An 11,527-nucleotide genomic window follows, 5' to 3' on the forward strand; every position below is an offset into this window, starting at 1 on the left:
GTATTTATCTGTTTCTCACCCACACCAATCATATCACTCCTGAAGACACGGATTAAACCACTGGATTGCTTTTATGCTGCATTTATGTGCTTTTTGGAGTGTAGAATTTTGGCACCCATTCACTTACATTGTAAGGATCTGCAGAGCTGAGATATTCTTCTAAAAATCATCATTTGTGTTTTGTAGAAGAAAGTAAGTCACACATCTGGGATGACATGAGTGTGAGTAAATGATGAGTGAATCTTACATTTTGGGGTGAACTGTCCCTTTAAGAGTAGAGTTTTTTTCTCTCTTACTACTTGGATAACAATGCTTTGCGATTGGGGCGGGGGTGTACCATGGGTCTGTTATCTCTGGATTACTAATTCTCAAAATATAAATTTTTTCAATTTCAAAGTGTTTTATTGGGATTGTTTTGCATGCACAGAAAATGAAATGATGTAATATGAAAATGAGGTGCCAGTTCTGTAAACCAAAATAATAATTGTATATATAAAACACTAATCTTTTGCTCTTCTCAGGGAAGCTGGATCTGAACACCGCTCTCCCCATCAGACAAACAGCATCCATCTTCAAGCAGCCCGTCACTAAAGTGGTCAGTCATCCAAACAACAAAGTGAAAACAGACCTGCAGAAAGCCACAGAACAACCTCGACAGGTGAGACTCAAACACTGACCTCGGATCAGAACGATACGACTTCAAGCTGCATCATGCGTTCACCACTAGCGGTCACTGCAGGAGCCCTTCAGTCTCAGTTACGTCTCATTCGACACTCATACAGCAGTAATGCGCTGATGATTTGGGGAGACATCAGTGCACACAGAGAGGAAAAATCTGTCACCGTGAGGCACCTACAATGGAAGTCAATGGGGACCAAATTTTGAACATTAAAATACTCACTTCATCAAAAGTATAGACACAAGACATAAACAATATGTGTGTTAACATGATTTTACTGTGATCAAATCACTTAATAACCGCATCTGTGTGAAGTTACAGCCAATTTTATTACTTCGTTTCCATGACGATGTCAACAAAACCTAAAAATGATGATTTAATCAACTTTACAGCTCAAATAATGCACAAGTTTTAACAGAAGAATTAATGTAAGTGCTTTTATAAAATGATAAGCGTCACATTTCTGCCCTTCTTATAATTGGCCCCATTGACTTCCATTGTAAGTGCCTCACTGAAACCTTATTTGTCCTTTTCTCCCCAATTTGGAACAGCCAATTCCCAATGCGCTCCGAGTCCTCGTGGTGGCGTAGTGACTCGCCTCAATCCGGGTGGCGGAGGACGAATCTCAGTTGCCTCCGCGTCTGAGACCGTCAATCCGCACATCTCATCATGTGGCTTGTTGAGCGCGTTACCATGGAGACGTAGTGCGTGTGGAGGCTTCACGCTATTCTCTGCGGCATCCACACACGACTCGCCACACGCCCCACCGAGAGCGAGAACCACATTATAGCGACCACGAGGAGGTTACCTCATGTGACTCGACCCTCCCTAGCAACCAGGCCAATTTGGTCGCTAAGGAGACCTGGCTGGAGTCACTCAGCACGCCCTGGATTCGAATCTACCATCGCAGAACCGGTAAAAGCAGCTATTGACTCCGCTCTTGCCCCAGTTGTTGCGTCTTTTGAGACTTTTAAATCGAGCTTTGAGTCACGGCGGATTGACGATCTTAATCAACACTTGAACGACTACAGCGACCGCATTGTAGCACTGGACCAGACGGTGCTAAAGTTGAATTCGGCTTACAAACAACTCGCCAACAAAGTGGAGGACTTGGGAGTCACGCTCTCGCCGTTGCAATCTTCAAGTCATCGGCTTACCTGAGCGAACAGAAGGGAGCGATCCGGTTACCTTCATGTCACAATTTTTCCAGGACGTGCTCGGATCAGTAATCTTTCCAACTCCTCCACTGCTGGATAGAGCGCATCGTATTGGCCCTGCGCCTTCGTCTAACACGGAGAATCACAGGCCTAGAGTGATGATCGTTCGGTTTCACTACTTCAGCGACAAAGAAATGGCTATATATATATATATATACATACACACACCATTTCACTCCCTTTTGGCGCCCCCTGCTGGACATGTCACTGGTAACTGCAGCCAATCGTGTAATGAGTCTCAAAGATTAACCACTGTGTGTTGCCGAGTGACGTTTTTTGGTTTGACTATGTCCAATCAGATTAGATTGTTTTTAACATTAGTGGGTTTTTTGTTTCTTCCAGAACCAACCTGTTGAGAATCTCTGCTGTAGACCTTGCGTTTTTACTCGCTGTTAAATATTGGACCGTTTTAGTGTAGCAGAAGGTGGATTTACTTGCACAAGCCCCACACCAGTCCTGGAAGAGCTCTATTTAAGTCTAATGTTCAATAAATCCCGCTCTCTTTATGAGCTGCTGTTATGGCTTGTGCTTTAGACTCTTGCTGTTTATGTCTCCTGTGGGCAAACACTGTAGTTCATTCAGTAACCGCTGATAGTACACACTCCGCTTCTTTAAAGGATCTGCTTCAGTGTGTAGAAGATGGCCTGGAACACTGATCGAGATAAATCAAATAGTCACAATAGACTTGCAATGACTTTCCTGGTGATATATAATTAAGCATTACTGTAAATGTGCCGATGATTTTAATGCATTTTTCATTTGGCTATTACGTTTCCTAAAGAGCGTCATTAGACTAGTTTCACAGGAAACGGCCACATACAGACAGGGCTGAGGGGCGTTACAGAGACTCAGCAGCTGATATCAGTGATGGCGGTTTATGGTGATCAGAAATAGATGACCCGCGGGAAGATTTGACCTTTTTAAATTCGTTATGGCATCATCTCTGCCATAATTAACATTCTGAAAAATGGCCAATTATGCCTTGAGCTTATATTACTACACGTACGTGATTTTTGAATGAATAGTTCACCCAAAATGATTTCTTTTTTATTTCCTTATTTACTCACCCTCATGTTGTTCCAAACCCATATGCTGTTATTTTCATACAAAACCAGTTCATAGTGACACCGACTGTCAAGCTCCAAAAAGGACAAAACGCCCCATGAGTTTCATAAAAGTACAATTGTTTTATTCCCATTCCTCTGAAGAAGGGGTTTTCAAACTGGTGTCCGGGACCCCCAGGGGGCCACAAGGGGGTGCTAGGGCGTGCACAGAAAAAATAGCGTAAAAAAAGTATTTTTCCAATCATTTAATTTTGCAAACAACATAATAGGCACTATTTTAAAAGCGCCAAGCGCAGCGGTATGCTTTTAAGTCATTCTTGCCAAGTCAGTGGGCGTGGCCATGAAGTTTTAATGTTTTCGTCCAAGTGTGCGCCGAGTCTAGGCACAAGTGGGCAGTGCAGGGCGGATTACTTATGAAATGTAATCCGGTACTGATGACAGATTACATGGCAAAAAAATGCAATCAGTTGCGTAATCTCATAGATAATTTGTTTGTAATCCGATCTGATTACTTTTTGGATTACTTCCGGATTACTTTTGGATTACTTTCAACCTAATTGTACTTTATTTTATGTTACATGCATTTGAGTATGGTAATCATTTTAACATAAAAGTGCATAAAGGAAGAACGTGTATTCCATACTTTTTACTAACAAAAAGAGACATTTTGAAAATGTGCATTAAAAGTTACATGAATTTAATAATAATTACATCTAACAGCAGTGAACAATGATGTTGCTATGTCAAAATGTTGACTAGCGAGGATCAGTTCTGAGTGCAACACACTCAACCCTCCCCCTCTCTTCCGAAAACACTCGAAGACTTACAGGACGTATATTAGCAGCGTGCTGATTTAGATTGAAAACTGTAAAAGATTGAAAGAATAAAATTATTAGAATGATCAATAAATTAACAATTTACTGCCGTTGCCTTGTTAATATGTTATCATGCTATCTATAAAAATTAACTAGTCAGATTACGAGTATTTTAAAATATAAAGTAAGCCAATTACAAGTACTTGATTTTTGTAATCTGGCTATGTAATCCTGATTACATGTAATCCGTTACTACCCAGCACTGCAAGTGGGTTTGGCGAAATTTCACAAGCAAAGCGCTAATGGGCTGGGTCTCCGGGTAGCGGAGGACGAATCTCAGTTGCCTCCGCTTCGGAGACCGTCAATCCGCGCATCTGATCACGTGACTCGTTGTGCATGACTCTGCGGAGACTCACAGCATGTGGAGGCTCATGCTACTCTCCACGATCCACACACAACTCACCACACGCCCCATTGAGAGCGAGAACCGCTAACCACCACCACGAGGAGGTTACCCCATGTGACTCTACCCTCCCTAGCAACCAGGTCAATTTGGTTGCTTAGGAGACCTGACTTGAGTCACTCAGCACGCCCTGGATTCAAACTCGCGACTCCAGGTGTGATAGTCAGGGCCAATACTCGCGGAGATACCCAGACCCCCAATAATGTAAGTATTATTAATCATTTTTATTTACTCACACACACACACACACACACTTCACTTCTACTGGTCGATTTTGACAAATGTTATTCATTAAATGAAAAACGAAAAAATTAAACCAAAAAGTATTTCTTAATTCAAATTACACTTTAATCGAAACAAAAATATAAACAAAATATCATATGAAATAACACCAAATCCAAACATTTTACCCTCACCAATTTCTTCCACTGGTCCCATTTGCAGTGACTTAAAAATCACTCTATGAAAACAAATATATATTATTAATACAATTGTAAATCTAAACATAATAATTGAAAAATAAACTATCACCCATATATAATTAACACACATCTCATACAAATTTGTTTCATAAAACGGCAATTGTCATGGACATAATTTGACGTTTTTGGCATTTGTGGACATTATCGCCCCCTGCTGGTGGAATCACCAAACTGCAAATACAGGAACTGAGTTTAGACTTTCTGCAGAAAACAGACCTGCTGCTGAAGGACTTATTTCTCAGGAAAATAGCAAATTGCGCCACTTCATTAACATAGCAGAGTTTGCGCACAAACACCCACAGATAGCGCAAACACTACACTTGCGCTAGCACAAAAATTGCGCTTCGAATTAGCATTCTTGAAAATTTGGATAAGACATAGCTCACGGTTGTTGCGCATACCATTCGCCAAAATAGAGCTTAGTGTCTTATCACTAGTATAATATCACTATATTTAGAGGATGGTCCCTTGCAAGGGGATCAGCAGGAGACCCCTGATTTGAGGTCATGTGATACGTAGCTTTGCATGAGAAACATATGCAACAGATCCAGTCATATAGACATTGATGTCAAACCTCTTGCGACGCATCAACACGTCATATTTGAATGTACATTTCAAGCTCTTTGGAGCCTCACGAGTTTGGAAGTGTCCCAGATGTTGACCGATTGTTGTCTGTTTTCTTGTGTTTGTGTAGCTCTTCTGGGAGAAGCGTTTGAAGGGTTTGAGATCTTCAGATGTGACGGAGGAAGTGCTCAGGACTATGGAGCTGCCCAAAGGTTTACAAAGTAAGACTCTCGTTGGCTCTGTCAGTCTCAATTGCCTGATTTCGGTTACTGGCGATAAAAGCTCGTTAATGTCGTGGGTTGTGCAGGTATCGGCCCAGACTCGTCAGACGAGACACTTCTTTCAGCGATCGCGAGTGCACTACACATGAGCTCAGCTCCAATCACCGGCCAGACGTCCACAGCGGCGGAGAAGAACCCCGCCATTTGGCTCAACTCCTCGCAGCCACTGTGTAAAGCCTTCACTGTCACCGATGAAGACATCCGGTAAGACTGTGTGTCTGTCTTAAACTGAGTTCAAATCAGGTGCGATGCATTGCATGTTGCTTTATTGCAAGATCCCTTCAATGTAAATAAAAGTGTTTGTCCTAACAACAGTCTCATAACCTTGTTTTGAATTAACTCCAGATAGTTTTGGTTTGTTTTGAGAAAGTTATCCTTAATTACTGCTTTCCAATTTAGGACTGATGTGAGTTTTAATGTGGTATGTATTCTTTGCAGATCTCTTTTGAATCAAGGGGTTTTTCTCAGTCGAATGAAGTGTCACCGTTCAATCATAGCTCAAGGTCATTGTGATTCTCATGAGACTGACGAGAGTAATTTCACTCTGAATGATTACTTTGAGGGTGAAATAGATGTGTGCATAACTTCAGCTTTCTTCAGTCGTGAAATTGATATCCTAAAAATACAGAAATGGTGTCTGTAAAGGGATTAATGGGAAAGGAGGCAGCGAGAACCGGCATGAAAATATGTTTATATTAAAATGATAGTTTAATATAAAACTGAAACACACACAGGTGTCAGACAGCTGTACGTAAATCTCTCTCTCTGTCGCACTGCTGTCTCCAGTCGGCCTTTATCCCTCTCTGAGGCTTGATTAGCCTGATTAGGGGGCAGGTGTGCGGAAATCACGACCCGGCCCGTCCTCCGCCCTGCCACATTCCTCCCTCGTTCTCTCAGGCCGGTATGTGACGTACACCCCCTTCCCTGGGGAGGGGTGTGCCTAACGCCCCGTCTGCCGGCAGGTCATCCCCATCTAACTGGATGAGGGAGGGGACAATGGGAGGGAAACTAAAAAAAATGTGGCACCTACACAACGTAACAGCGATCGTGCCAAATTAACAAAACATTTATAAAAAGGGAGGGAAAGGCCAACATGGAGTGGCAGTGTGAGAGAGAGAGAGAGAGAGAGAGAGAGAGAAAAAACACACTTACTCGCCGGTTCTCCGATACGCCGTAGCTAAGGTCCTCGGCCACTCCTCCAACCTCCAATGGACGACAGCCGCTCCTCCCCGGACGGATCGGAGGCAGTCTTCTGGCCCCTGGCGGGCGGACTGCCCCGCCTTGTTCTTGGGAAACAGAAGGGGTCTCCCCCGCCCCTGGCAGCAGTTTTCCCGCTTCAGGCGGTCGGCCGTGAGCCCCTCCCCACTCACGGTCGGCGGTCATCACGACCCGGTGCGTTTAGCGGCTGGTAGGGGTCTCCCCCCACTCCTGGCAGCGGCCTTGACCATTCCAGGTGGTCGGCTAGGAGCCCCTTCTCCCTTCGTGGTCGGCAGACGTTCGTCCATTCTCAGGTGGCCGGGCTCCTCCGTTGGGGTGGATGGTAGTGGCGAGGACTCCACTACAGCGCATCGCTCCTCTTCCTGGGTTTCGGCACCAGTGTAAAGAGGTTAAAGGGAAAGGAGGCGGCAAGAACCATATTGACATTATAAATAATATTTTAATTATGAGCTTAACCATAAAGACACACATAGGTGTCGGACAGCTGTACGTAAATCTCTCTCTCTCTGTCGCACTGCCGTCTCCAGTCGGCCTTTATCCCTCTCGGAGGCTTGATTAGCCTGATTAGGGGCTGGGTGTGCACAATAATGTAAAGATATATTCTAAATTGATTATGTAAAAAAAACACCGTATCGAATCGGGATCGCCGATACTGAGATTTCTGATATCGGAATCGGATCGGAAGAGAAAAAGTAGTAACGGTGCATCCCTAATTTTAAATATCAATAATGACTTTGTCACTAGTGCAAATGTCCATTCCTGATTTCAACAACCGAATTAAAACTAGTAAAAACACTTTTTAGATGTTGTTGTAACTAGGCTAATAACGATCTTTTTAAAGTGACAGTACTCTGGTATTTCACCCACCACTTATCACAGTTGCAGTGTTGCCAGATCTCACCCCAAAAACGACCCCAAAATAAGCAATTACATTTTTCCCTGTGTGGAGATTTATCAGCATAGATCTCATACTGCTAATGAACAGTAAAGTATCATTTTAATTACAGATTCTCAGTCAAAACCCAACAGCATCAAATCTGTATTAATGCGTCCTATCAACTGAGAAAAGTAGTTTACCTCTAATAATGTTTCATTGTGTCTGGATTAACCGTGCATGTGTATGTAGTATTTATACATCGCTTTTTAAAAGTTCTTCATTCGTAGAATGCATCATCCACAACGGGCGATAAGGCAAATAAATCTGTGATGCAACAGTTTCCTTCAGATTTAAAACCTAGGATTGACAGCATCATAATAATGGCGTTCTGAGAATGATCCAGTCGACAGATACATTTGTAACATTTTCTTGCCAACATATTAGCTTGAGCATACAACATGTGGCGCTGCCTATACATATCATCGTCAACATACATTTGATCGGTAATGAAGTGGACCCCATAATCAGAACATATATTCAGCAGCTGCTGAAAGCCAGAACTACTCGGAGAACAAATAGCCAGATCATTGGCATACATAAGATGATTCATTAGGGTGTTACCCATCATACAGCCAGTTTTGCAACCTCTTCCTTGTTCAGACTGGTCTTTCATGTACACGTTAAAGAGGGCTGGTAATTAGTGGGATCTTAAAAAGCTTTTTAACTAGTTACAGTCGCATTACTGTTATAAACCAAATTACAGATGTAAAAAAATGAGCATTTTCACTGTTTATAATTAAATTGTTGATATCCGGAATGGACATTTGCACCAGTAGCAATGTGATGATGTACCGTTGAAGTCAGCCATTTACATACACTATGTGTGAAGCCATTAAGACTCATTTTTTAACCACTCCACAGATTTAATATGATCAAACTATAGTTTTGGCGAGTCGTTTAGGACTTGGCTACTTTGTGCATGACACAAGTCATTTTTCCAACAATGGTTTACAGACCGATTGTTTCACTTTTAATTGACTATAACCACAATTCCAGTGGGTCAGAAGTTTACATACACCACGTTAACTGTGCCTTTAAGTAGCTTGGAAAATTCCAGAGAATGCTGTCAAGCCTTTAGGCAATTAGCCAATTAGCTTCTGACAGGCTAATTGGAGTCAATTGGAGGTGTACCTGTGGATGTATTTTAAGCTCTACCTTCAAACTCAGTGTCTCTTTGATTGACATCATGGGAAAATCAAAACAAATCAGCCAAGTGTGGACCTCCAAGTCTGGTTCATCCTTGGGAGCGATTTCCAAACACCTGAAGGTGCCACGTTCATCTGTGCGAACAATAGTACACGAGTATAAACACCATGTGACCACACAGCATCATACCGCTCAGGAAGGAGACGCATTCTGTCTCCTAGAGATGAACGTAGTTTGTGTGAAAAGTGCAAATCAATCCCAGAACAACAGCAAAGGAGCTTGTGAAGATGCTGGAGGAAACAGGTGGACGAGTATCTAGATCCACAGCAAAACCAGTCCTATATCAACATAACCTGAAAGGCTGCTCAGCAAGGAAGAAACCGCCATAAAAAAAGACAGACTACAGTTTGCAAGTGCACATGGGGACAAAGATCTTTCCTTTAGACTGATGAAACAAAAATGACCTGTTTGGCCATAATGACCATCGTTATGTTTGGAGGAAAAAGGGTGAGGCTTGCAAGCCGAAGAACACCATCCCAACTGTGACGCATGGGGGTGGCAGTGTCATGTTGTGGGGGTGCTTTGCTGGAGGAGGGACTGGTGCACTTCACAAAATAGATGGCATCATGAGGAAGGAACATTTATTGAAGCAACATCTCAAGACATCAGCCAGGAAGTTGAAGCTCGGTTGCAAATGGGTCTTCCAAATTGACAATGACCCCAAGAATACCCCCAGAGTTGTGGCAAAATCGCTTAAGAACAACAAAGTCAAGGTACTGGAGTGGACATCACAAAGCCCTGACCTCAATCCGATAGAACATTTGTGGGCAGATCTGAAGGCCTATTTCTCTATTGCCCAAAGATTTTATGAATATTTGTGTTAGTTTGTGAGTTACAAACAGTCTCCACTGCATGATTCAGCTGAATGTGCTAAAATGATTTTGTGCTGCAAAACACAAGATGGCAGTAAATGCTCATGAATGAAGAGAGAGAGAGAGAGAGAGAGAGAGAGAGAGAGAGAGCATGCTGTGTGTGTGTGTGTGTGTGTGTGTCCATTCATTCTAATGAGCCGTGCATTAGAGCTGTGCTGCTGTCTGCCAGTGGTCATTAGAGGAAGTGAATGCCTGACAGAATTCTGCCCACTATTCACTTCCACTTTCTGAGACTCTTTACAGGCTAAAATTAACAGCGGTTGGCGTTGCGTTTTGAGTGGACACAACCGCGGTATTTATCCTGTGCTTTAGCTACTATACTTGCATCTGTAGATAAAGCCTGTTTGATTGCATGCTGCAGGAAATGCTCTGGAATGTCAGTGAGTTCACACTCGCATCATTATAATGCGGAACATGTGCGCTGAGTGTTTGTTCCTTCCTTTGTGTGTCTCGTAATGATTTTGATGTGAATACTGCATTATAAGAGGAAGCTGCGAGCATTGACAAACAAGCTTTTATTAGAGAGAGAGAGAGAGAGAGAGAGAATCTGGGGAAGACTTTCTGCTGTATCTTGAATGCCCGGATACAGGCCTTTCTTACCAAGCACAATGTCTTGAGTAAGAGTCCGATTGGATTCCTACCAAACCACCGCACCACCGACCACATTCACACGCTACACACGATAGTCAACCAGCACGTGCACCAAAAAAGCAAAGGCAAAATTTATGCATGCTTTGTTGATTTTAAAAAAAGCATTCGATTCCATCTGGCATGATGCTCTGTATTATAAAATTCTACAGTCCGGCATTGGGGGTAAAACGTACGACACTATCAAATCTATGTATTCAGACAACAGGTGCGCAGTTAATAAGAATTGGCAATAAAAGAACCTAATTTTTCACTCAAGGGCGAGGAGTGAGACTGGGCTGCAGTTTCAGTCCAACTCTGTTCAACATTTCCATTAATGAGTGAGCAGTGCTACTGGAACAATCCGCAACACCCGGTCAATACTCGTTGCCCAGACCCCATAATTAGCCGTTGTAATTTAGTCACTGTCCCTTTAAGACTTCTGCCTTCTGTAATGCTCAACAATGCCACAAGGGGCACTAGAGAGTGTACTAGAGAGTGTACTAGTGTGAACTGTCTTCTATGGAAAGTTTTCTGGACCCTGGTCTGTCGGTGGCACCCAGCTACGAATTGTGAAATATTCCTGAGAGTGTCATGACATGCGGTGATGTGTAATCGCTAATGGCATCTCTATAGCGACAGTTCCTCTGGGATCCATTCACTGAAACGCTCTCCGTCAGAGATGTGTTAGATGATCCTCGTTGAATGTCTAGAGTGTGTTAGAATCCATATTTGGAAAGAGCCGTTATCCCACGTGGGTCCCACAGCGCACACAAGAGGGCATGGATGGAATAAGGTGCCCATATGATTGATTTTCATTATTGGTTACTTGTTTGATATAAGTTGATATAAGTATTTTTGAGATGGTTGTATTGTTTTAACAATTTAAAAACGTTACTATAGGACAAAAATGTCTGTGTCATTGTAATATTATATATTAATATTATTTTCCTCTTTCACTTAGTAATTTTTTTTTAAGCAACATCAGTCCTGATCATAACTACCAAATATTCATTTAATATTCATACATCAATTTCAGGAATTGAACCCTTTAAATGCCAGTTTGTTTACATCATGCCACTGTTGTTCTTTTATGAAAAAA

General features: G+C 42.5%; 1 protein-coding gene across 2 annotated transcripts in view; it reads left to right on the top strand.

The window, feature by feature from the left end:
* LOC127643000 (methyl-CpG-binding domain protein 2-like) overlaps nt 1-11,527 on the top strand; it is a 48,807-nt gene that overhangs the window by 26,447 nt on the left and 10,833 nt on the right. For both annotated transcript variants that reach the window (XM_052125517.1, XM_052125518.1), the window contains exons 3-5: nt 521-658; nt 5,415-5,505; nt 5,592-5,769. In XM_052125517.1, the coding sequence (XP_051981477.1) occupies nt 521-658; nt 5,415-5,505; nt 5,592-5,769 (407 nt within the window). The remainder of the gene's footprint in view (nt 1-520; nt 659-5,414; nt 5,506-5,591; nt 5,770-11,527) is intronic.

This window comes from Xyrauchen texanus, chromosome 4 (genome assembly GCF_025860055.1).
Source record: "Xyrauchen texanus isolate HMW12.3.18 chromosome 4, RBS_HiC_50CHRs, whole genome shotgun sequence".
NCBI lineage: Eukaryota > Metazoa > Chordata > Actinopteri > Cypriniformes > Catostomidae > Xyrauchen > Xyrauchen texanus.